Below are 27153 nucleotides of genomic sequence, written 5' to 3'. Positions count from 1 at the left end.
TCCCAGAACTTTCGGAGGCCAAGACAGGCAGATCTCCCGAGGTCAGGATTTCAAGACCAGCCTGGTCAACATGGCAAAACCTCGTCTCTACTAAAAATACAAAAATTAGCTGGACGTGGTGGCTCATGTCTGTAATCCTGGCTACTCAGGAGACTGAGGCAGGAGAATCGCTGGAACCCAGGAAGCGGAGGTTGCAGTGAGCCGAGATGGAGCCACTGTACTCCAGCCTTGGCAACAGAGTGAGACTCTGCCTTAAAAAAAAAAAGAAGTATTAATTGGGCACTGACTGACACATGCTGTTCTAGGCACTCAGGATACAGGTGTCAACATAATGGTCTCTGTCTTTAAAGCACACACACAAAAAAAGAGTTCCACCAAAACGTTCAGTGAGTAGAGGACTAGAAGTCTTACCACACTAAGTACCTATGCCATTCATTTGGCACTTACTTTGAACGAATTTACCTTGTTAATAACTTCTCATTAGCATATCATGTGCACACTTACAGTACTGAGGGTTAAAACTGTGTTTTATTTATCCTCTATTCTCAAAGTTCTATAACCATGATATTCTCAAAATGGGTCAGCTCCCTGAAATGCTATTCATTCATTCATTCATTCACTCATTTAACAGATATTTATTGAGCATTTCCAACATTGTGTCAGGCACTGTATTTAGGCCCTGGGAATACAGCATTCAGGGGAAAAATAAAATATAGTGCCTGCCCTTGTGGCACTTACGGTCTACTCTAATAGAAGAGTTTAGGGGAGAAAGACTTTAGCCAAAGGTATATATCCTATCTCCAGATAAAACTACAAAACTTACTGCTCAAAAAAAAAAACTAACTTATATTTAAATAAAGTTAACACACATATATGATTTTCCCCCAAATATGTACTTCCATATAACTTTTTATCCAAAAATTCCCACTGCTTTTTACTCAGTAACTCATTGTTCATAGAATCCCCCTCCAGAGAGGAGGCATAAAAGAAGTATAAAATATTCCTACTGCAAGACCAAAAACCTAAGTACAAAGAAATCCACTTGGGCCAGGTACAGTGGTTCACACCTGTAACCTCAGAACTTTGGGAGACTGAGGCGGGCAGGTCGCCTGAGGTCAGGAGTTCAAGACCAGCCTGATCAACATGATGAAACCCCGTCTCTAATAAAAAATACAAAAATTAACCAGGTGTGGTGGCAGGCACCTGTAATGCCAGCTACTTGGGAGGCTGAGGCAGGAGAATTGCTTGAACCTGGGAGGCAGAGGTTGCAGTGAGCCGAGATTGTACCACTATACTCCAGCCTGAGCTACAGAATGAGACTCCATCTCAAAAAAAAAAAAAGAAGAAAAGAAATCCACTCAAGTTGATTATGCACACAAACAAAACAGATAATGCACCCAAATGAAACTTCATTGTGTACGTACTAAAAGAAATGCCGTGCTCGCTTCGGCAGCACATATACTAAAATTGGAACGACACAGAGAAGATTGGCATGGCCCCTGCGCAAGGATGACACGCAAATTCGTGAAGCGTTCCATATTTTAGGCCGGGCACGGTGGCTCAAGCCTGTAATCCCAGCACTTTGGGAGGCTGAGACGAGCGGATCACGAGGTCAGGAGATCGAGACCATCCTGGCTAACCCGGTGAAACCCTGTCTCTACTAAAAAATATTAAAAAAAAAAAAAAAAAAACTAGCTGAGCACGGTGGCAGGCGCCTGTAGTCCCAGCTACTAGGGAGGCTGAGGCAGGAGAATGGCATAAACCCGGGAGGCGGAGCTTGCAGTGAGCTGAGATCCGGCCACTGTACTCCAGCCTGGGTGACAGAGCAAGACTACGTCTCAAAAAAAAAAAAAAAAAAAAAGAAATGCCAAACATATCATTCAAAGTAATATGGTACTTAGATCCTTGAATAGACAGGATCACTCAACATTCAGGTGCAAACACTGGTTGGGCTTCTCAGTTCTCCTAACAGTAGTAATTCTACCGCTTGTCCAGCTGGATTCCAAAAGTTATGAGTTTATCTATAATTGGGTATTTAGGAGACATGCAATAAAACATCTACCAAAGGATGGTTTAAAAGACTTATTGCCAGGGAAAATGATTTAAGGAATTAGTATGCATTCACTTCTATAGGCTTTATAAGTTTCATTCATGACCTAAACAACAGAATGTGTGTATATGTGGACTACAAAAATAGCCAGTAACTGAATTTAAGCTGCATTTTCACTTGGCTACCAGAGACAATCCTATGAACTCCACCATTGCTTTGGTTCGAAATTGTGGCAGGGAACATTGTCACGTTACAATATTACCTATATTGTACTCCATGTGAATCTGATACAGTATAAGGAAAAACTTGCTCTGTTCTGAGGAACTTATAGTTTCCCCTGCTCATCTGAGAGTTACATACATTATGAGATTTGCCCCTCAGACTTCTTTTACTTCTTTAACCCTCAACTTCGACCACTCTGCTTTGTTATGTTGGCAAATGCATGAGTGTTGGAAAGGGAAAAGCACAGGGTGATAAAAGCATACTAAAGAAGGACCTAGGGATTTTTTTAATTAAATAAAAATAAAGTAATACAGCATTTTACTTCTAAAGTTACTCAAAATATTTATTTTGATCTCACAAGATGGGGATTCACAGTCAATGATTATCTCAAAAATCCCAAAAAGCTAGCGAAAAAGTCAGAAATACCAGCAAACAGACCTAACAAGAAGAGGTAGAAAAAAGAGTTCAAATATTTTTCAAAGATTGCTGTCCAGTTTTGTGAATACAGTATTAGATTGTTTACTAGGAGTGACACCTAGGTGCAGCAAATAAACGCTAATGACTGAGGGCCAGATTAACCGACCTAAAAGAGGTCAAGCTTTATGAAAGCTTGGAGAAAAAAAAAAGCCACAGTGTATAGGAGTAATTACATCTAACTGCATAGCACTAAAAGACAGCCTGACATTTTAAAAGTGTGGGCATTGTGGGTAATGATAAGGGAGGAAAAAAAAAATAAGAAAATTTAAAAGTGTGGGCACAAAGGCAATCTACAGAATGGGAGAAAAATCTGCAAACCATGTATCTGATAAGCAGTTAATTTCCAAAATACATAGGGTAGTCCTGCGACTCCACAGGAAGAAAACATTTGTTAATGGGCAAAGCAGGATTTTAAGGCTGCAGTGAACCACTCCTAAGACCCTGTCCCAAAAAAAAATAAAAGAAAAAAAGGTCCTAACTAAATAGACACTTCTCAGGTATATAAAAAGGGTGCTCAACATTACTAATCATCAGGGAAATGCAATTCAAAACCGCAATGATATATCACCTCACACCTGTCAAAATGGCTCTTGTCAAAAAGACAAGAGACAACAAATATTGGGGAGATGTGGAAAAAAGGGAATCCTGGTACATGTCAGTAGAAATGGAAAATGGTGCAGCCACTATGGAAAACAGTATGAAAGTTCCTCAAAAAAATTAAAAATAGAACTACCATATGATCCGGCAATCCCACTTCTGGGTATTTATCCAAAGGAATTGAAATCAGGATTTCGACGGACATCTGCACTCCCATGTTCGCAGTAGCATTATTCATAATAGCTAAGATATGGAAACAATCTAAATGTCCAACAAGAGATGAATGTAGTAAACGTGGTGTATATGTGTGCATGCCCAGTGGAATACTATTAAGCCTAAGAAGGAAATCCTGCCATTCACAACAACACAAATGCACCTAGATGACGTTACACTAAATCATATAAGCCAGTCCCAGAAACACAAATACTGTATGATCTCACTTATATGTGGAATCTAAACTAGCAAATTCACAGAAGCAGAGAGTAGAAGGGTGATTGCCAGGGTCTTGCGGGGAGGCAATCAAGTTTCACTTATGCCAGATAAATAAGTTCTGGAGATTTATATAGCATAGTGCCTACATCTAAGAATACTGCATTGCATACTTAAAATTGTCTAAGAGGGCAGATTTTATATCAAGTGTTCTTACCACAAAAATAATACTAATAATACATTCATAATAAAAGGGACAGGGAAACTTTAGGAATGATGGACATGTCTGTGGTGTTGATGGTGGTGGTGGTTTCACAAATATATACTTATCTCTAAACTCACAGAGTTATATACACTAACTACCACCTTTTACATGTCAAAAAAGAAATAAAGGCTTTTCATACTGAAAAAAAAGAAAAAGAAAATAATTCCAATAATCTGCAGAATGCATATTTTCCCCCATCCTATGCATACACCACTTGGGAAGAAGACAAAACTATAAGAAAAGCTCATAGTGCTATGACTTTTTTTTTTTTTTTAAAGCAAATAAAATGTCTCTGGACACAGTGAAAGAAATAATCTAAAAACAGAGGGAAAAGAGGGGGAAATAGGCATCAAGTGTAGTTAGTTAAAAACACGGCACAAAAGCAGAAAAAGGAGAAACTCCTCAATTACAAACAGGAATATTATGTTACAAACAAGACTACATTTCTTTTTACAAAAATAAGGGTCTGCTAAAGCAACAACATGGGCAACCCCATTTTGCATCAAATAAGACTTTACAGACACTGGCAAATGTCTATTATAGATCCCACAGACATAGAGGGTGCCTTTAAGTACTTCACAAAGGGTGAACCAGGAGTGCTCAATTCCTACAAAACTAGAGAAGAGCTAACCATAAATATACAACCTGCTTCATAAATATGTAGTCCATAATCTTAACAAATTCAGAATTATAATTTATCCTCTTCTAAAGGTCCAATCGCTATGTAAGAGTAGTAAGTCTCTAAAAAACCTTTCAGAGAAAGCAATTAGATCACTCTATCATCTCCTAGAGCTATAACATAAATCTTCTTAAGACTGAAAAACAAATATTTCAAAGTAAATCTTTAGTAGCCTGTTATTTATGGTGCTTCAAAACATTTTAAAAGGATCTTTGAAACAAAGTTTCATTAGTACCCTTCTACAAAGAGCTCTCATATCTTTCATTCTTTTAGCAATTTAAAAGCTACCAAACGTTCATTTCCTCATTAGATTATTGATTCCTAGCCTTTTAACATCTCTATAACAGCTGCTTGACAAATTACCTCACCTTATTCCTCAGGGGGTAAGGACAGCATGATAGCCATGAATTCAAAAATGGGACCACAAACTGATGAGTGAAGATGAGCTAATTGCTGCAGATGAGTTAGACACTGCTCTAATAGACTAGGCACTCACATAGCATGATACAATTAAATGCTTACACCCTAAATATTTTCTTTGTCCTTAAATGTAGAGAAAAGATATTTTCTTAAATTGAGTTTTATTTTAAAATATGTGATAGCCTCAGTAGGTCAAGAAGCTGGAACATGTTTGGAATAGTTTCTACCGAAAGCCTCGTCTTCAAAGTACTTATTCTCAATAGTTTGCACAACTTTCAGATTTAACCTTATTTCAACCTAAGAGATTCGTAAGCCCCCAAAATAGTCTATTACATAGGACAGTTATAATGCCCAAAATTTTATCAAATAAAAGCTAAGACGATTTTCAAAGATATAATAAAAATATTTCAGAGTAGTATCGTAAAATATTCCTGTTGTCTCTGCCTAGATCCGTTGTTAGTGTCAAAACAGTTTAAGACACAAAGAGAAAAAGCACACACAAACCGCGATCTTGTAGACCCCTAGAACATAAAATATTGCTTCCCCCCAGTAAGAACCACAAAATGGTATGGAATTAAAGAAGCATTTTAAATGAACAGCATTTTCCAGCCAAATTACTTAGCAAGTCAGTCTCTTTCAGACAGAAGCAATACACTCTTCTCTGAATTCAGAAACAATTTCATAGTAAAATAAACGTGTCAATTCCTTTTTAAAGCAATAAATATCTGTGCTTAGCTTTATACTGTAGGTAATAAAATTTCAAGATCTTTCAATCATTTTTTTAATTCAATCACCAGGGTCTTCAAATGTCATTTTTGCAACTGCATGACAACACTGGTGTTCATTCAACTTTTGTAATATAGTCCCATAACGAAAATGTAGACACCCAAGAAACCACACAGTTTTGGCACGATAATGCTGACTATCCGAAACATTCCACTTGTTTCTTTCGACGTGCTCCTTCTGTGACCTGAAAGCTCTGGTTCCTACTAGCACCTTGGTGAGCTAGCTGGCTGGTTCCCCAGCCATAATATCATGTTTGATCTCTCCTGCCTGGAGAGGCGATAGCGTTGATTTTGTTTTTAAAGTTGGTGTCAGAGCAGCTACAAACTTTTTTCAGCATCCCTGCCTGGCTGCCAACTGGAGCTCTCTGTTCACTTCCTCACCAACTTGAACCACCCCCAAACTGAGAGTAAGCTGGAGTTAGACAGCGGCAGGAACTGACACACTTTCAAGAAGGGTTTGACACCGCAGAAAACTTTCACTTCTCCAACCCTTCCACCCAGGGGTTCTGGCCCTTCGCTCTTGCTTCCCCGCTAGAATTCCCCTCTGGGGCAGGACAAGGACAAGGACAGCAGATCGTTCGAATGACCCCGAAAGGGACCCCCAAAGCCCTCTCCCCTGGACTCATGGGCTGTTCTTTACACAAAAGAGCCGGGCCAGCTTGAAAAGCAAAGGGGACAGCGTCGCGGCCCTTCTCCTGGGTGCCACCCTCCACCGCGCCCGCAGACCCTGTCTCCAGCCGCCCGAGCAGTCTCCACTGGAGGCTTCCTGCCCCCAACCCGGCCAGACAAAGCCTCGGCAGCCGGGCCGGCACTTCCGAGCCTCCGGACTCGGGACGCCGCGCTCTTACCCTGGCCTCATCCAGAGTGACGCCGGCGCCACCGCTTCCCCCGGCCTTGGCGGCGGGGCAGCTGGCGGCGCGGGTCTTGGAGGAGCGGGTCCGAGAGGAGATGAAATGGCTGCTGCCTCCGGTCGCCCCAGGCTCTGCTCCGGCCCCAGGCCCAGGCCCGGGACCAGGAGACTTGGACCCGAGAAGGCGGAGAGAGCTCTTCCGGGTGTTCACCATGGTCCAGCCAGGGGGACGGAGTCCACGCCGCGCCCGGGAGAGCCGAGCAAGGCCGGCCCGCCGGCCGGTCAGTCAGGGCCAGCGGAGCCGAGCCGGGCAGTGAGAGACGAGCCGGTCCGGAGCGTGCAGAGCGCAGACGAGCACAAGAGAGAGCCGGGCAGAGGAAGGGAAGTCGGCGTGAGCAAGCGGCGAGCGGGAAGCGGGGGCGGTGCTGCAGGCGGCAGCACAGACACTCCGCCGGCTTCGCCCTCCTCAGCGGGAGCTGAGCGGAGCCGCCATTTCTACCCCTTTCTCTCCCGTTCTCGCTCTCGAGCTCCGTGCGTCAGGGCTCCAGCGCCGCAGGGCCAACGAGACCGCTTCCGGCCGCAGCCGCGGCGGGGCGCTGCGAGGCCAGCCAGCCCTTCCCGGCAGCTCTCTCCTCTCCCCGCGGCCTCCAGCTGCCCCGCCCCCAGCGCGGCGTCAGCGCTCGGCGGCCGGGGAGCGACGCTCTGGGCTGTCAGCTCGATGGTTTCCAGGTCTCCGCTACCGCAAAGCTGGGGGGACCAGAAAAGCCAGACTGATCAGGACGAGTTCGGGCGTGGACTTGGGCCAGAAGCTCTCGTGCCCAGCCAGGCCTGGACGGCCCCAGACCCCACCGTCTCCCCCGTGGCCTGGATGGAGCAGGGGACGGCCGGCGAAGGCGCGGGGTGGAAGGGGAGCGGCGACGAAGTCGCGAGGAGCTGACTGGGAATCCCCGAGCTACCCGAGGCAAGACACTGAACTTGAGTCGCACTTTTCATGCCTGTAAAAATGAGAATGACAGCTGTGATAAAAAATTGATCTGGGCGGTATCTGGAACGTGGTAAGCTTAAGACGAAAAGGGTGGGGGGCGCGAAACACCACGCTAGAACCCTGCGTCTTTAAACAAAGCGAGGCAGGGTCGTTTTCTATCCCCTTAGCCAGATCTAAGGCGGAGTCAAAGAATGAGTTCCCTCTAGGAGCCGCCTCTATCACCGCCCCCTGCCCCTGGCCCGCTGAAGAATTAGAATTCAAAAAGCTGAGCCCAAAGATATAACATTTGCAATTTAACTTCCAAAGAAAAAAAAATTAAGCCACACAATTCATATGAAAAGCTCTGCTGCAGGCCGGGTGCGGCGGCTCACGCCTGTAATCCCAGCACTTTGGGAGGCCGAGGTGGGTGGATCACCTGAGGTCAGGAGTTCGAGGCCAACCTGACCAACATGGTGAAACCCTGTCTCTACTAAAAATACAAAAAAATAGACGGGTGTTGTGGCGGGCACCAGTAATCCCAGCTGCTCGGGAAGCTGAGGCATGAGAATCACTTGAACCCAGAAGACGGAGGTTGCAGTGAGCCGAAATGACGCCACTGCGCTCCAGCCTGAACGATAGAGCCAGACCCTGTCTCAAAAAAAAAAAAAAAAAGAAAGAAAAGGAAGAAACGGAAGGAGGGAAAAAGAAAGGAAGAAAGGAAGGAGAGAAAAAACTTTGCTGTAAAGTAGGAATTAGGTTCATTTCAAAAATTCACAATACAGGTCGGGAGCAGTGGCTGAGGCCTGTAATCCCAGCACTTTGGGAGGCCGAGGCAGGTGGATCACTTGAGGTCAGGAGTTCGAGACCAACCTGACCAACATGGTGAAACCCCATGTACTAAAAATACAAAAAATTAGCCAGGTGTGGTGCCACATGCCTGTAATCCCAACTACTTAGGAGGCTGAGGCAGGAGAATCGCTTGAACCCCGGAGGCAGAGGTTGCAGTGAGCCGAGATCGTGCCACTGCACTCCAGCCTGGGTGACAGAATGAGACTCCGTCTCAAAAAAAAAAAAAAAAAAAAAAATTCACAGTACATTAGACATAGCCTACTGGTTATTGGGCAGAAGTTTATTAAACTCTTTATTAAACTAAGAAAAATTGAAGACTCAAGAAACGTCCTGAAAATGACCAAATGGCATCAAACTTAGAGCATTCTGGCCATCTAAGCTCCCAGTCATTCCAAAAAACTGTACGACACTGGGAATGAGAATGTTTTTTTCTGTTTGGGAACCAGTATGGATTCCAGAATAGATAAATCCTTCTGACACAATTTGCATGCCACATCCTCTCCTGGATACTTCACCTGCCACTTAGAGCTGGCATCTTAATGGGTGTGGATTCCTCATAATGGAACCATACCTAGATTTTCCTGGGTCAGGTAGCCATCACATCCATGAGCAGAATAAACAAGTATCAATTCCTGTGGAAAGAGACTGGTTTCGGCCAGGCACTGTAACTCGCACCTGTATTCTCAGCACTTAGAGGCCAAGGTGGGAGGATGGCTTGAGACCAGCCTGGGCAACATAGTGAGATCCTCTCTCTACCAAAAAGAGAGAGAGACAGGGTCTCGCTCTGTCACCCAGGCTAGAGTGCAGTGGCACAACCTCAGCTCACTACAGCCTCGACCTCCCAGGCTCAAGCGATCCCCCTGCCTCAGCCTCCCCAGTCGCTGAGACTACTGGGTGTGGTGCCTGTGGTCCCAGCCACTCCTGAGGCTGAGGCGCCATCAATCACTTGAGCCCAGGATGACCAGGCGACAATGAGCCAAGTTCATGCCACTGTACTTTAGCCTGGGTGACAGAGTAACACCCTGTCTCAGAAAAGATTTTTTAAAAAGGGTAGGGTGCAGTGGCTAATGCCTGTAATCTCAGCACTTTGGGAGGCCAAGGCTGGCGGATCACTTGAGGTCAGGAGTTCGAGACCAGCCTGACCAACATGGTGAAACCCCATTTCTACTAAAATTACAAAAAATTAACCGGGCATGGTGGCAGATGCCTGTAATGTCAGCTATTCGGGAGGCTGAGGCAGAATAATCGCTTGAACCCAGGAGGTGGAGGTTGCAGTGAGCTGAGATTGCACCACTGCACTCCAGTCTGGGCAACAGTGCAAAACTCCATCTCAAAAAAAAAAAAAAACAGGCTAGTGTCCTGCAGAGGTGTGTGGTATGCAAATTATATACAAAGGATTTGTGTGCTTTCCTCCTTTGTTTTTGTTTGTTTGCTTTTGTAGTCCTAAATTGGGAAGGCCAAGTTACCATAACCTATACCATTTACTATCAACAAATGTTAACCTTATTTATTTATTTGAGATGGAGTCTTGCTCTGTCGCTCAGGCTGGAGTGCAGTGGTTCGATCTGGGCTCACTGCAACCTCCACCTCCTGGGTTCAAGCGATTCTCCTGCCTCAGCCTCCCAAGTAGCTGGGGCTACAGGCGTGTGCCACCACGCCCGGCTAATTTTTTGTAGTTTTTAGTAGAGATGGGGTTTCACTGTGTTTGCCAGGATGGTCTTATCTCCTGACCTCGTGATCTGGCTGCCTCCGCCTCCCAAAGTGCTGGGATTACAGGCGTGAGCCACTGCGCCTGGAGGTAACAAAAGTTAATTTTAAATCCAACTAAGCTTGAGCCTAGGAGTTTGAGACCAGCCTGGGCAACGTAGTGAGACCCTGTCTCTAGAAAATATGTAAGTAAATAAATAAATCCAACTGGTATTAGGTACTCTGCTAGGCCAGGAAATACACAGATTTTTAAAAATCAAGAACATTTAAACATTCTCAAAGAGGCGGGCGCGGTGGCTCACGCCTGTAATCCCAGCACTTTGGGAGGCCGAGGCGGGCGGATCATGAGATCAGGAGTTCAAGAGCAAGATCAGGAGTCAAGAGCTTGCTGTGAGCTAAGATAGCCTCACTGCACTCCAGCCTGGACAACAGAGCGAGACTCCGTCTCAAAAAAAAAAAAAATCCTCAAAGAACACACAGACATAGAGGGAATGAATAAGATAGGGAAGAAACCGGTAAACTGCAATACAATGTGATAAGAATGAGGCAGAGGCCATTAATTCCAGCAGGGATTTTAGGGAAAACCTCTGAGAGATAATGAACCCTGAGATATGTGTTGAACCCCAAAATTGTAGATAAAAGAAAGAAAGACTTGAAAAAGATATGGCCAAGCAAGGTGACTCAGGCCTATAAATCCTAGCACTTTGGGAGGCTGAGGTGGGAGGATGGCTTGAGCTCAGGCGTTCAAGACCAGCCTGGGCAACATAGTGAGACCCCATCTCTATAAATTAAAATAAAATTTAAAAAGAAAGAAAAAGGGCTGGTTGCAGTGGCTCATGCCTGTAATCCCAGAATTTAGGGAGGCTGAGGTAGGAGAATCTCCTGAGCTCAGGATTTCAAGACTAGGCTGGGCAACATAGTGAGACCCCATCTCTATAAATTAAAATAAATTTTTTTTTAAAAAGGAGGCCAGGCGCAGTGGCTCACGCCTGTAATTCCAGCACTTTGGGAGGTTGAGGCAGGTGGATCATGAGATCAGGAGTTCAAGACCAACCTGGCCAAGATGGTGAAACCCTGTCTCTACTAAAAATACAAAAAAAAATTAGCTGGGTTTGGTGGTGGGCACCTGTAATCTCAGCTACTCTGGAGACTAAGGCAAGGAATTGCCTCAGATTGCAATGAGCCAAGATCATACCACTGCACTCCAGCCTGGGCGACAGAGTGAGATTGCATCTCAAAAAAAAGGGGGGCTGGGCGCAGTGGCTCTTGCCTGTAACCCCAGCACTTTGGGAGTCCAAGGCAGGCAGATCACTTGAGGCCAGGAGTTCAAGGTCAGCCTGGCCAACATGGCGAAACCCCATCTCTACTAAAAATACAAAAATGAGCTGGGCATGGTGGTGCATAACCTATAATGTAATCCCAGATACTCAGGAGGCTAAGGCATGAGAATCACTTGAACCCGAAAGGTGGAGGCTGCAGTAAGCCAAGACCTCACCACTGCACTCCAACCTAGGCAACAGAGTGAGACCCTGTCTCAGAAAGAAAATTAAGAAAAGAAAAGAGATATGGAAGAGTTGCCTGTTTTCTACAGTACATACTAGAGGAAATAACTAAAACGCTGGTTAAATATTTTTTGAACTTTAAAAAAAAAACCCTGCAGTACATGTAAGAGGTGGCAAGATACTAAGAAATGCTCAGATCAAAAGCTAAGTCACAGCAGGAACCCAGGACAAGTAAGCAAGGCTCTGAAGACAGCTTTCATTTCCAATGCATTTGCTCAACCCCAGAGAATTTGACCTATTCTCTCTGCTTTAAGAAATGCAAGGCCAGGCACAGTGGCTCACGCCTGTAATCCCAGCACTTTGGGAGGCTGAGGTGGGTGGATCATGAGGTCAGGATTTCGAGACCAGCCTGACCAACATAGTGAAACCCCGTCTCTACTACAAATACAAAAATTAGCCAGGCATTATGGCAGGCGACTGTAATCCCAGCTACTCAGGAGGCTGAGGCAGGAGAATCACTTGAACCCGGGAGGCAGAGGTTGCAGTGAGCCGAGATCACGCCATTGCACTCCAGCCTGGATGACAGAGCGAGACTCCGCCTCCAAAAAAAAAAGAAAAAAGAAAAGCAGGCCAGGTGTGGTAGCTCATGCCTGTAATCCCAGAACTTTAGGAGGCTGAGGCAGGCGGATCAAGAGGTCAAGAGTTCGAGACCAGCCTGCCAACATGGTGAAACCCCATCTCTACTAAAAATACAAAAATTAGTGAGCCGTGGTGGCGGGCACCTGTAGTCCCAGCTACACGGGAGGCTGAGGCAGGAGAACTGATTGAACCCTGGAGGTGGAGGTTGCAGTGAGCTGAGAATATGCCACTGCACTCTAGCCTGGGTGACAGAGCAAGACTCCACCTCGGGGGTGGGGGGGAAGAAATACAAAAGACAGTAGTAAGGCCTAAAATCTGCTAAATATATGGAATCTAATGCAATCATCCTACCAAATCTGCTATAATAAGGATATAGCTAAGTATGAGTAAATTAGAAATAAACCCACCAACCTTCCCATCACTCATCTCCAGGAGGACTGCCCACCTTTCCCAACACTGACACTAAGAGTGGGGAGTGAGGGGGCAGGGTGTGGGGGTGGGGGTCCCTTGAAAATTAATAACGACACACTGATCAACAGGTTTACAGCCCGAATTCACTAAGGCTAGGTATGAAGATCCTCACAACAATAATTCAGGTTAAATAGATTTGAGTCAACAGTGATCCTAAGCATAAAGCAGAAGCAAACATAAATCATCTCAGACAGAATATACCTTCAACAGAAGGCACAAAAATAAAGTCCCATGAATATGATTCACAGTAAAAACAGAAAATCACAAAAGAATCATCATGACAGCCAGCAAAAAAAACAGACAACAGAATGAGACCCACAGATTTATATTCAGATAAGTAATATAAATAAAGAGGATGGAAGGAATTATATCTAGTACTACTGAGCACTAGATATAATTAATATGCAATAACATGTATTAATACACAATAACTTACTGTATATTTCAAAATAAAAGAGTGGGTTTGGAATATTACTAATACAAAGAAACAAGACTTAAGGTGATGGATATCCTAATTACCTTGATTTGATCATTACACATTGTATGTTTGTATAAAAATATCACATGTGCTCCCTAAATACAAACAGCTAGGCTGGACACACCGGCTCACACCTGTAATCCCAGCACTTGGGAGGCTGAGGTAGGAAGATCACTTGAGCCCAGGAGTTCAAGACCAGCCTGGGCAACATAGTAAGACCCTGACTCTACAAAAACTTAAAAAAACAATTAGCCAGGCATGGTGGTGCATGTCTGTGTTCCCAGCTACTCAGGAGGCTGAGGTAGGAGGATCATGAGCCTGAGAGGTAGAGGCTGCAGTGAGCCATGATAGTGCCACTGCACTCCAGCCTGAGAGACAGAGGGAAACCCAGACTGGAAAAAAAAAAAAAAACCTGTTATGTAACCATAATAATTTAAAATTAAATAAAGGAGAAATGGCTGGGCGTGGTGGCTCACGCCTGTAATCCCAGTACTTTGGGAGGCCAAGGCAGGTGGATCACAAGGTCAGGAGATAGAGACTATCCTGGCTAACAGTGAAACCCTGTCTCTACTACAAATACAAAAAAATTAGCTGGGCATGGTGGCACATGCCTGTAGTCCCAGCTACTCAGGAGGCTGAGGCAGGAGAATTGCTTGAACTCAGGAGGTGGAGGTTGCAGGGAGCCAAGATCCCATCACTGCCCTCCAGCCTGAGTGACAGAGCGAGACTCCATCTCAAAAAAATAAAATTAAATTAAAAAATAAAGGAGAGATTAAAAAGAACTAATGAGCAAAAAGTGACAAAACAAATTTTAAAAGAATGAAATAGATCTTATAAAAAGAAAAAGAATAGGCCGAGCGTGGGGGCTCACGCCTGTAATCCCAGCACTTTGGGAGGCCGAGGCAGGTGGATCACCTGAGGTCAGGAGCTCAAGACCAGCCTGACCAACATGGATAAACCCCGTCTCTACTAAAAACACAAAATTAGCTGGGCCTAGTGGTGCATGCCTATAATCCCAGCTACTCGGAAGGCTGAGGCAGAAGAATCACTTGAACCCAGGAGGCAGAGGTTGCGGTGAGCTGAGATCGTGCCATTGCACTCCAGCCTGGGCAGCAAGAGCAAAACTCCGTCTCAAATAAATAAATAAATAATAAAAACAATAAAGTATTCTTAAACATGACATCAAAGCAAGAGCCATAAATTAGTTGGGCATGATGTAAGTACCTGTAGTCCCAGCCACTCAGGAGGCTGAGGCAGGAGGATCATTTGGGCCCAGGAGTCTGAGGCTGTAGTGAGCCTTGGTCACTCCACTGCACTCCAGCCTTGGCAGCAGGGCAAGACCCTGTCTCAAAAGAGAAAAAAAAAAAAAAAAAAAAAGCTGTACTTCCAATGGAGCTAAAGTGAGACACTGCAAGTCTATAGGGAGGCCATCAGTGAAGAGATGGTCCTGATTTGGGAGGTGTAGGATGCAATCCATGGGACTGCATCTTTAAGATCCATGAAACATTTGAGAAACACTTGAAATCAAGAGGCAAAATCAGAACTGTTGACATTAGGCCAGGAGTGGTGGCTCATGCCTATAATCCCAGCGCTTAGGGAGGCCGAGAGGGGCAGATCACCTGAGGTCAGGAGATTGAGACCAGCCTAGCTAACATGGTGAAACCCTGGCTCTACTAAAAATACAAAAATTAGCTGGGTGTGGTGGTGCGCGCCTGTAATCCCAGCTACTCAGAAGGCTGAGGCAAGAGAATCGCTTGAATGGGGGAGGTGGAGGTTGCAGTGAGCCAAGATCACACCACTGGACTCCAGCCTAGGCAACAGAACAAGACTCTGTGTAAAAAAAAAAAAAAAAGAAGAATTGTTTACATTAGAATTGTGCACTGTTCAGTGTGATTACTAGCACATGTAGTTATTTAAATTTCAAAAATTAAAAATTCATTTCCAGCCAGGCACAGTGGCTCATACCTGTAATCCCAGCACTTTGGGAGGCCGAGGCGAGCAGATCACGAGGTCAGGAGACTGACACCATCCTGGCTAACACGGTAAAACCCCATCTCTACTAAAAATACAAAAAATTAGCCGGGCATGGTGGCGGGCGCCTGTAGTCCCAGCTACTCGGGAGGCTGAGGCAGGAGAATGGCGTGAACCTGGGAGGCAGAGCTTGCAGTGAGCCGAGATCGCACCACTGCACTCCAGCCTGGGCGATGGAGTAAGACTCCGTCGCAAAAAAAAAAAAAAAAAAAAAAAAAAAAACAAATTCATTTCCTCAGTTATACTACCACATTTCAAATATTCAATAAGCAAATGTTGCTAGTAGCCAATGTGTTGGATGATGCAGAAAGAGTTCCATCATCACAGAAAGTTCTACTGGACAGTGCTGACCTAGATATTCATCTCAAGGGAAGGAAATGCTCAAAGATGCTCACTTGGTTTCTGTCCTGAACTGGATGGTTGGCAGGGCTACCAATTGGTAAAGAGGATGCAGGATGAGGAGCAGATTGCTGAGTACCACCCATCATCCTTCTATGTCAATTCAAAAAGCATTCACTGAACTCTATTATGTACCTGTGAAATAGCTACTGTGAAAAGTACTTTGGAAAGTATCTAATAAACAAATTACTCAGTCTGTACCCTTAAGGAGCTTACAGTCCTGTTTGAGTGTTTGCACTTCTAACTAAAAAGTCAACAGAGAAAGAAATTAGAAAAAGAGCAAACTAAACCCAAGCCAACAGAAGGAAATAAAGAATAGAGTGGAGATAAATAGAGAATAGAAAACAAGGCTGGGTGTGGTAGCTCATGCCTGTAATCCCAGCACTTTGGGAGCCCAAGGTGGGCAGATCACCTAAGGTCAGGAGTTCAAGACCAGCCTGGCCAACATGGTGAAACCCTGTCTCTGCTAAAAATACAAAAATTAGCTGGGTGTGGCGGTGCATACCTGTAATACCAGCTACTTGGGAGGCTGAGGCAGGAGAACCGCTTGAACCTGGGAGGCAGAGGTTGCAGTGAGCTGAGATGGTGCCACTGCACTCTAGCCCAGCCCGAGCAACAAAGCAAAACTCTGTCTCAAAACAACAACAACAACAACAACAAAAACTAAAATGGAGCAAACACCTAAATGTCAGAGCTAAAGTTATAAAATGCTTAGAAAAAAACAGAGAACTCTTCATGACATTGGATTTGGCAATAATTTCTTGGATATGACACCAAAAGTACAGGCAAAACAAGAATAAATTAATTTGACCGAAATTTTAAACTTTTGTGTATCAAAGGATACTGACCCCAGAGTGAAAAGACAATTCACAGGATCAGAGGAAAGATTCGCAAATCACATATCTGATAAGGGATTACTATCCATAATATATATTTTTTAAAACCCAAAAACTCCTGTAACTCAACAACAACAACAACAACAAAAAAAAACTATTTGAAAATTTGCAAGGAGTTAAATAGGCATTTCTCCAAAGAAAAATATACAAATAGCCAATAGGCACATGAAAAGATACTCAACATCACTAGTCAGCAGGGAAATGCAAATCAAAACCACAGTGAGATACACTTCATACTCATTAGGGCGGGGTGGTTATAAACACACATACACATACACACACACACACACACAATAACAAGTGTTGGGAGGATGCAGAGAAATTGGAACACTGGTACATTGCTGGTAGGAATGTAAGATGGTGCTGCCATTTGGAAAACAATATGACTGTTCCTTGAAAAGTTAAACACAGAAATACCGTATTCTACTTCTAGGTACATACTCAAAAAAAATTGAAAGGGCCAGGCGCGGTGGCTCACACCTGTAATCCTAGCACTTTGGGAAGCGAAGGTGAGTGGATCGCCAGAGGTCAGGAGTTCAAGACCAGCCCGGTCAACATGGCAAAACCCCATCTCTACTCAAAATACAAAAATTAGCTGAGCATGGTCGGGGGGCACCTTTAATCCCAGCTACTCAGAAAAGCTGAGGTGAGAGAATCACTTGAACCCAGGAGGGGCAGGTTGCAGTGAGCCAAGATTTCACCACTGCACTCCAGCCTGGGCAACAGAGGGAGGCTGTCTCAAAAATTAAATAAATAAATAAATATTCTTACCACAATAAAACAAAAATTTTAAAAAATTGAAAGTAAGGAGTCAGATACTTGTATACTAAAGTCCATACCAGCATTATTCAAGATAGCAGAAAGGTGGAAGCAACCCAAATGGCCATCAACATACGAGTGGATAAGCAAAATGTCATATGTACATACAATGGAATCTTATTCAACCATAAATGGGAATGATAATACTGACATATGCTATAACATGGATGAACTTGAAAATAATTATGCTAAGTGAAATAAGCCAGACACAAAAGAATAAATATTGTAGGAGTCCATGTATATGAGGTATCTAGAATGGGCAAATTCATAGAGACAGAAAGTAGAATAGGCTGTGCGTGGTAGCTGAGACCTGTAATCATAGGACTTTGGGAGGCCAAGCTGGGAGGATGGCTTTGAGTCCAGGAGTCTGAGACTGAGACTGGCCTGGGCAACCTGGTGAAAATCCCATCTCAAAAAAAAAAAAATGAAAAAAAGAAAAAGAAAGTAGAATAGAGGTTACCATGGGCTGCAGGGATGGAGGGAGGCTCTGTCTCAAAGAAAAAAAAAAAGAAAAAGAAAAACATATAGCTAACATCATACTCAATGGTGAAAGACTGAAAGCTTTTTCTCTAAAATTAGGAACAAGACAAAGAAACCCACTCATCATTTTTTGAGACGGAGTCTTGCTCTGTCATCCAGACTAGAGTGCAGTGGCGTGATGTCAGCTCACTGCAACCTCCGCTGCCCGGGTTCAAGCAATTCTCCTGCCTCAGCCTCCTGAGTAGATGGGATTACAGGTGCCTGCCACCATGCCTGGCTAATTTTTGTATTTTTAGTAGAGACGGGGTTTCACCATGTTGGCCAGGCTGGTCTCAAACTCCTGGCCTCAAGTGATTCACCTGCCTAAGCCTCCCAAAGGCCTGGGATTAAAGGCGTGAGCCACCTTGCCTCACCATTTCTTTTCTTTTTTTTTTTTTTTTTTGAGACGGAGTCTCGCTCTGTTGCCCAGGCTGGAGTGCAGTGGCCGGATCTCAGCTCACTGCAAGCTCTGCCTCCCGGGTTCACGCCATTCTCCTGCCTCAGCCTCCCGAGTAGCTGGGACTACAGGCGCCCGCCACCTCGCCTGGCTAGTTTTTTGTATTTTTTAGTAGAGACGGGGTTTCACCGTGTTCGCCAGGATGGTCTCGATCTCCTGACCTCGTGATCCGCCCGTCTCGGCCTCCCAAAGTGCTGGGATTACAGGCTTGAGCCACCGTGCCCGGCCCATCATTCCTTTAAAAAAAAAAAAAAAAATTAAGTCTAGTAACGGAGTCTCACTATGCTGCCCCAGGTTGGTCTCAAATTCCTGGGCTCAAGTAATTCTCCTGACTCAGCCTCCCAAAGTGCTGAGATTACAGGTGTAAGCCACCACACTCAGCCTCTTCATTTCTATTCAACATTGTACTGGGAAGTTCTAGCTAGATCAGTTAGATAACAAAAAGAAATAAAAGGCATCCACATTAGAAAGAAAGAAATTAAACTGAGGCCAAGTGTGTTATCTCACACCTGTAATCCCAGTGCTTTGGGAAGCCCAAGCAGGAGGATAGTTTGAGGCCAGGGGTTTGAGACCAGCCTGGGCAACACAGTGAAAGTCCATCTCTACAAAAAAAAAAAAAAAAATTTTTTTTTTTAATTGGTTGGGCATGGTGGCACACATCTGTGGTTCTAGCTACTCAGGACACTGTGGTGGAAGGATCACTTGAGCCCAGGAGTTCGATATTAACCTGGGTAACATAAGGAGACCCCATCTCTAGCAAATGATTAGAGCTAATAAATGAATTCAACAAAGTTGTTAGATATAAGGTCAATACACAAAATCAGTGGTATTTCCAAATACTGGCGATAAAAAAATCTAAAAAGGAAATAAACTCCTTTACAATAGCATTAAAAACAATAAAATACTTTGAAATATATTTAACCAAAGAGGTATGAGACTTGTACATGGAAAATTATAAAACACTGCTGAAAGAAATTAAAGAAGGTCTAAGTATGGTCATGTATTGCTTAACGATGGGAGTACTTTCTGAGAAATGTGTCGTGTAAGTGATTTTGTTGTTGTGTGAACATCACAGAGTGCACTTACATAAACCTGGATGGTATAGTGTACTACACATCTAGGCAACATGGCATAGCCTTGCTCCCGGGCTACAAACCTGGACAGCATGTTACTGTATTGAATACTGTAGACAATTGTAACACGATGGTTTTTGTGTATCTAAATATAGAAAAGATACAGGAAAAATATGGCCTTATAATCGTATGTGACCACCATCATATATGCTGTAAGTCATGGACCAAAATGTTATGTGGCACATGACTGTAAATGGAAAAATATTCATGCTTAAGGATTTGAAGACTTTATTTATATATATATAATATATATAATATATTATGTATATTTTTTGAGTTAGGGTCTCGCTTTGCAGCCCAGGCTGGAGTGCAATGGTGCTATCTTGGCTCACTGCAACATCTGCCTCCCAAGTTCAAGTGATTCTCCTGCCTCAGCCTCCTGAGTAGCTGGGATTACAGGCACGCACCACCATGCCCAGCTAATTTTTTTGTATTTTCAGTAGAGATAGGGTTTCACCATGTTGGTCAGGCTGGTCTCGAATTCCTGATCTCGTGATCCGTTTGCCTCAGCCTCCCATAGTGCTGAGATTACAGGCGAGAGTCATCGCACCAGGTAGAAGACTTAATATTGTTAAGATATCAATACTCCGGCCGGGTGTGGTGGCTCACACCTGTAATCCCAGCACTTTGGGAAGTCGAGGCGGGCAGATCATCTAAGGTTGGGAGTTTGAGACCAGCCTGACCAACATGGTGAAACCCCGTCTCTATTAAAAATACAAAAATTAGCTGGGCATGGTGGTGCATATCTGTAATCCAGCTACTCTGGAGGCTGAGGCAGGCGAATTGCTAGAACCTGGGAGGCGGAGGTTGCAGTGAGCTGAGATCGTGCCATTGCACTCCAGTGTGGGCAACAAGAGCGAAACTCCATCTCAAAAAAAAAAAAAATGAAGATATCAATACTCCTCCATTTCAAAGCAGTCCCTGTCGAAATCCCAGTGGCCCCCCTCCCTTTTTTTTTTTTTTTTTTTTTTTTTAACAGCAGTGGAAAAGCTGAGCTAAAATTAATATGGAATTGTAAGGGACAAAACAATCTTGAAAAAGAAGAGCAAGTTGGAAGACTCGTAGTTCCTGATTTCAAAACCCACTACATAGCTACAGTAATCAAAATAGTATGGTAGTAGCATAAAGATAAGATATATAATCAATGGAATCGAATTGAGAGTACAGAAATAAATTTATACATCCAAGGTCAATTGATTTTTGACAAGGGAAGAATCCTGTCTTCATTAAATGGTGCGGGGACCAAAAAATCGGAAGAGCTCTCGCAGAAGGGTCAAAGAAAAGTCTCTTTGCCCAAAGGGATCAATTTAACTCCTTATGCTTCAACAGACTCGGTCTCAGGAGCAGTGAGATTTGAACTCACCACGGGCTCCCAAAATTGCTGAACAGGAGATGAAGGAGGTGGTGGTGGGGGAAACGGCATGAGTCTGTAGGTGAGGATCAATCTCTGATTCCCAGCGCTAAAGACTTACAAATAAATCCCGATTTAGGCAAACCGAGACTTTATTCAGAAAGGATTATTGCAACGGGGGAAAAGGACTATTGCAATAAGGGCGGAGCACTATTGCAATAGGAAGAAGGACTGTTGCAATAGGGAGAATGCTGGACTATAAAATAAAAAACAAATCTGGATATACGTAAGGAGAGAGTTCAGTGCAAGATATCCAAGAAAAGGGAAAGAAACTATTGCAACTGAGAGTGGGGGTTGTGGGAGGCTACCGCAACCGGGAGAACTCTCCAACCATGAGATCTGCAGCGATCTCCTGGGTCAGGCAGAAAAGGGCTTTCCTTTTACAGAGATGAGTGAACAGGGCTAGAAAGACCCGGGTGTGGGGAAGTGGGGAGAAGAATGGAGGTGGCAGCGATGAGACTACACAGATAATGTTTTCCCTGGGGTCCGTCCATTTTCGGATGAGGAGGGCTGCGCGCTGGCTGCGGCTGAGGCTCGGTCACCGTGTAGAGAGGCCGGGTGGGGGAGAGCTGCTTCACTCAAGTCCTGTCAAGTCAAGGCAGCCGGGATTTGTCCACATTGTGAGTACAGACAGGTCAGCTAACCATTTGTGAGGCGAAGAACTGGAATTTAGAGGGTCTGGGCCTGACCTTGTCACAGCTAACCACGGGGGCATCCTTGAGTCGTGACTAAGTCACATGCGGAAGGGCGTTTGCGTGTAGTAAGTCCTTTTAGGAACACAAAGCGGCCGGGCGCGGTGGCTCACGCCTGTAATCCCAGCACTTTGGGAGGCCGAGGTGTGCGGATCACCTGAGGTCAGGAGTTCGAGACCAGCCTGGAAAACATGGTGAAACCCCATCTCTACTAAAAACAAAAATTAGCCAGGCGTGGTGGCGGGCGCCTGTAGTCCCAGCTACTCAGGAGGCTGAGGCACGACAATCGCTTGAACCCGGGAGGCGGAGGTTGCGGTGAGCCAAGATCGCGCCGTTGCACTCCAGCCTGGGGGATAAGAGCGAGACTTCGTCTCAAAAAAAAAAAAAGAAAGAAAGAAGGAAAGAACAAAGGTGGGTGAGGGTTTCTTCAACGTCGCTGTTAAGGGCCACAGGGCTCAGGTCAAGTTCAACATTGTCAGAATGCAGGGACGTCTCTCCACGGCTTCAGAGTCTGAGGAAGTACCTGGGTAAGCACACGCTGGGTTCTCTGGTGAGCACACACCGAGCTGCCTGCTTCTCACCAGTCCAGGGGGGCAGCCAGCCGCCGGGCCCGTGGCGGGAAGGGGAGGCCGCCATTACCGCAGTTCCCGCCGGGACCTGAAGCGCCCGGCAGGAACAAGCCCCGCCCCTCGGCGCGCTCCCGCGCCCGCTCGCCCTCCTCGGGTCTGCGCGGAGTCGGCGTCGGCGCGCGCTTGGGCGCCTGGAGAAGACCGAGAGAGGCTGGCGGGATCTCAGCGGCGCGGCCGCGGAACCTGAGACGGTCTGGGGCGGCGGCGCTCCGGATCTGAAGGGCTCCAGCGAAACGGAGCCCGCGGCCAAACGGTGCCCGCGGTGCCTAAGCTGAGTGAGGCCGAGGCCGGGAGGCCGTGCCCGGAGGTGAGCGTCTTGGGGCCGCACCGCGTCCAGTGGGGTGAGGGCGGGGCGGGGCGGGGCGGCCGCCTGCCGAGTGGGGCCGAGGGGTCGCGGCCTGTGGCCGGGTCGCCGCGGATCGTCGGTGTCGGGGGAGTCTCGCTCCGGAGGGCCGCGCGTTTGCGATTCGGGAAGTGGCACGGGCGGCGGAGCCCGGGCCAGGCTCCTGCCCAGTCCAGGTGAGCAGCGACCCCGAGCCCCTGCGGCTTGACTCGCCAGCTAGCTGAAGGCACAGCTCCGGGTTCTCTCGCAGGGCGTTCCGAAACTTGGAGTTATGCGCTACACAATGTTTCTATTTTCAAAGGCGAACGCTGCACGATTGTGTCCAGTGATACAAAGTATGCCTATTAGTGACTTCACCCGTCTCCCACAACTCACTTTCTCTGATGTTTTGAAGGCCTGCTGTTCGCTGATTTCACATTTCCTTATTTTCTTCTTTGTGCCTTTTTTTTCCCTTTTCGCTGCCTGTAATAAAAAAGTTTATTACTTGTCAGCAATGATGAATGTTCGTGTGGAGTCCAGCGTTGGTTCCTATGTACGTAATTTGAGATAAGTAAAGATAGGAAACTGCGGATTTGTTTTGATGCGAATGCAGAAAAGAATGTGGTAGTATGAAGTCTGCCTGGTTGTAGTTTGTTTTTAGGGGGGAAACTCTTTAAAAATTCATGTTGTGTCTTCTGTCTAAATATGCTGAAAGTCGGATTTATTTAAAAGGCAGTTAAATTCAGTGAATTAAGAGTATCTTTGTATAATACTAACGTTAGTGCTAGGCACTGACGGAGTCCAAAAATGTGTAAAAAATGTGTGCGGGAAGAGGGAGTGGTTAAGCACACTAACGATATGAGGCTGACTGCAGCGCGGTATTAAGCTCACACACACTGAGCAGTTGTTTTCAGCTGGACACTGTGGAGGGTGCTTTACTTGCATTTTAATTTAATAATGTATAATAATAATTAGCATAGACTTGATTTAATATTTTTTCATTCAAAAAAATTTAGTACCTACTGTGTACTGAGTGCTAAGGATTTGATAGTGACAATTACAGACTCTGCCTTTAGACTATACAGTGTCGTTGGGCAAAACAAATATTAAGAAAATAATCAGGGCCCTGAGCGATGGCTCACGCCTGTAATCCCAGCACTTTGAAAGGCTGAGGTGGGCGGATCACCTGAGGTCAGGAGTTACAGAGTAGCCTGGCCAACATGGTAAAACCCCATCTCTCTCTACTAAAAATACAAAAATTAGCTGGGCGTAGTGGGGGGCACCTGTAATCCCAGCTACTCAGAAAAAAACTAAGGCAGGAGAATCGCTTGAACCCGAGAGGCGGAGGTTGCAGTGAGCCGAGATGGTGCCACTGCACTCCAGCCTGGGTGACAGAGCGGGACTCCATCTCAAAAAATAAAATAAAATAAAATAAATAGTCACGCAAATAAATGCCAATAAGCCAAGACAGAGGCTAAAACAAAGAATGTAAGTTGTTTGTGAGAGAAGGTAACAGGGGGACTTATCCCAGCTGGGAAGGTTTTCCTAGGAAAGTAATCTTTGAGCTCAGATATTAGGGATAAATAGGAATTAGGGGAAGATGATTCCCAAAGGAGAGAAGAAAGGCTCAGGCAAAGGAAATAGATGGCATGGAGGCTAGGGAAGATGGTCATTTCAGGAACTTCAGCAGTTGGTGTGTGGGAAGCAAAAGGGTGCTGTGATAAAGTAGGTTATGGCCAGAGAGATGATGCAGGGCTTTTTTTTTTTTTTTTTTTTTTTGATGCAGAGTCTCACTCTGTCGCCCAGGCTAGAGTGGAGTGCAGTGGCACGATCTCTGCTCACTGCAACCTCTCTCGGGTTCAAGCGATTCTCCTGCCTCAGCCTCCCGAGTAGCTGGAACTATAGCACGCCACCATGCCCGGCTAATTTTTGTATTTTTAGTAGAGACGGGGTTTCACCATGTTTGTGAGACTGGTCTTGAAATCCTGACCTCTGGTGATCCACCCTCCTTGGCCTCCCGGAGTGCTGGGATTACAGATGTGAGCCACCACGTCCAGCTGATACAGGGCCTTTTAAGCAATGTTAAGGATTTGGGATCAGCTTTTTCTGTTTCTTTTTCTTTTTTTTTTTTTTAGCTTTTATAGAAAAATTTTCAAACCACTCAAATGTAGGGAGAAAACAGTACAATGAACTCTCCTGTAATATTACCCAAATGACTTGGACATTTTTCTAACTAATAGGAAGTCATTTAAAGGTTTAACTTAGAAAAAAAAAATTGCAGCAGGATAAGTCCTACAAACAACTTTTTCTTTTCTTTTTTTTCTTTTTTTTTTTTTTTTTTGAGACGGAGTCTCGCACTGTCACTCAGGCAGGAGTGCAATGGTGCAATCTCTGCTCACTGCAACCCTGCCTCCCAGGTTCAGGCAATTCTCCTGCCTCAGCCTCCTGAGTAGCTGGATTACAGGCATGCACCACCATGCCTGGCTAAATTTTTTGTATTTTTGGTAGAGACAGGGTTTCAGCTGGTCTTGAACTCCTGACCTCAAGTGATCCGCCCACCTCGGCCTCCCAAAGTGCTGGGATTACAGGCATGAGCCACCCTACCTGGCCAACTTTTTATTTCAAAAAGTCGTCCTGACTACTGTGTAGAAACTGGATTGGATGGGGACAAGAATGGAAATGAGGAGACCACCTAGAGTTGATGGTGGTTGGGACTAGAGTTGTGGCAATGAAGGCATTGCAAATTTAAGAGTACCTAACTGATCTCTTCTCATGTTAATAATTTTATATTCACACCTATTGGAGAAATCATGGAAGGTTTTCAAAAGGAGTCGTATTTATTTATTTATTTGAGATGGAGTTTTGTTCTTGCCACCCAGATTGGAGTGCAGTGACTCAATATTGGCTCATGGCAACTTCTGCCTCCCGGGTTCAAGCAATTCTCCTGCTTCAGCCTCGCAAGTATTTGGGATTAGAGGTATGCACCACCATGCCCATCTAATTTTGTATTTTTAGTAGAGAGAGACAGGGTTTCACCATGTTGGTCATGCTGGTCTCAAACTCCCGACCTCAGGTGACTGCCTGCCTTGGCCTCCCAAAGTGCTGGGATTACAGGTGTAAACCACCATGCCCAGCTAAGGGAGATTGTATTTAAAATGGGCTTTGCACTTCCATCCAGACCGGAACCCAAGATGGCTGCACTCTTGCTGAGACATGTTGGGGTCATCATTGCCTCTGAGCCTGCTTTAGCCCTCAGCTCTGTATAAGAAACGCTGTCCCTTTGGGAACCATGGCCAAAGAAGAGATGGAGTGGTTCTGGAATAAGAACACGGGTTCAAACCATCCCGTATCTCCCCACGTCACTATCTGCAGTTGGTCTCTTCCCACAGCAATGTCCATCTGCCACCATGGCACTGGTATTGCTTTGAGTGCAGGCGTCTCTTTTTTTTCGCATGTCGACCTTGTTACTCCCTGGGAACTTTGAGTCTTATTTGGAACTCATTGGTCCCTGTGTCTGGGGCCAGTACTGATCGACACAACTAAGTTTGCACTCGTCTTCCCTCTCATGTATCATACCTGGAATGGGATCCAACACTTGATATGGGACCTAGGAAAAGGCCTGAAGATTCTCCAGCTATACCAGTCTGGAGTGGTTGTCCTGGTTCTTACTGTGTTATTTGTAGGGCTGGCAGCTGTGTGAAGAGCTGAGGTTTCCAGCATCATCTTCCTACATATTATATTCACCCGTCTTTCTGTTTGTCACTCTTGTCTCCAGCCTGGGAAAAGTTCTCCTTATTTATTTAGATCCTTTTGTGCTTTCAGGTCCCCTTGGAACAGTAGAGTACCTTCTATACCATAATAGTGGAAAAGGGTCTAGTTTTCCCCTTGTTTCTAAAGATGGGGTGGCTGCAAAAACTCCCCTTTTCTTGTCCACAGCTTGCCTAATCTGGGCCTAGAAGCAGTTATTCTCTCTCCATATTGGGCTTTGATTTGTGCTGAAGGTCAGCTTTTGGCTCCTTCCTGGGATATTGGAAACAATGCCAGCTCTGTGGCTTCGGCCCTGGGGACTGGGGGTGAGGCTTTGGGTGGCACTGCCTGTGAGTTGCTGGCTTAAAGGACAATTCTGTTCATTGGTGAGAGCCAGGCCATTAACACCTACACAGTGTTACTGAAAGAAGAGAGGTGGGAGTGGAGCAGAATTAGTCTATCCCAGCTAGAGAGAGATAAAGAGGGCTAGTTAGTTCTTGGAGCAGCTGCTTTGCGGGGAAAATATGTAGCTTTTGACACAAGAGGAAGATCCAGAAAATTATTGAATATATTAAAGGTTATTTCTTTTTCTTGCATTTCCAGAAAAGCCTCTTAATTTTATGCTTTCTCATCCAAGTCATGTACCATTTTTTTCTGAAATTGAATTAAAATACTTATTTAAAAAAACGGGGCGGGGGGGCCCTTTGTGACATA

At 45.1% G+C, this 27153-nt stretch overlaps 2 protein-coding genes, 1 non-coding gene and 1 pseudogene across 45 annotated transcripts in view; 3 read left to right on the top strand and 1 right to left on the bottom strand.

Annotated features, from left to right (window-relative positions):
• Window positions 1-7292, bottom strand: part of ATAD2B (ATPase family AAA domain containing 2B) — a 213570-nt gene extending 206278 nt beyond the window's left edge. For all 28 annotated transcript variants that reach the window (XR_012422622.1, XR_012422623.1, XR_012422617.1 and 25 more), the window contains exon 1: window positions 6773-7292. Coding sequence is in view for 15 of the 28 variants with exons in the window: in XM_065527661.2 (XP_065383733.1) it covers window positions 6773-6988 (216 nt within the window). In the remaining 13 variants the exon portion in view is untranslated. The remainder of the gene's footprint in view (window positions 1-6772) is intronic.
• On the top strand, window positions 1438-1544 carry LOC123568561 (U6 spliceosomal RNA). The gene has a single exon (XR_006691924.1). It is a non-coding gene; the product is annotated as a U6 spliceosomal RNA (small nuclear RNA).
• Window positions 7293-7473: 181 nt separating the features above from the next.
• UBXN2A (UBX domain protein 2A) overlaps window positions 7474-27153 on the top strand; it is a 68137-nt gene continuing 48457 nt past the window's right edge. For 5 of the 16 annotated variants that reach the window (XM_074012255.1, XM_074012253.1, XM_005576448.5 and 2 more), the window contains exon 1: window positions 22492-22677. The gene's annotated coding sequence lies outside the window, so the exon portion shown is untranslated. Of the gene's footprint in view, window positions 7830-21806; window positions 22269-22491; window positions 22678-22720; window positions 22890-27153 lie in introns of those variants that run through there. The other 11 variants (XM_074012254.1, XM_005576449.5, XM_065527673.2 and 8 more) reach the window with 9 other exon arrangements.
• Window positions 25858-26491, top strand: LOC141408369 (succinate dehydrogenase cytochrome b560 subunit, mitochondrial pseudogene; annotated as a pseudogene).

This window comes from Macaca fascicularis, chromosome 13 (assembly GCF_037993035.2).
Source record: "Macaca fascicularis isolate 582-1 chromosome 13, T2T-MFA8v1.1".
Lineage (NCBI taxonomy): Eukaryota > Metazoa > Chordata > Mammalia > Primates > Cercopithecidae > Macaca > Macaca fascicularis.
This window is presented reverse-complemented; position numbering and strand designations above follow the sequence as displayed.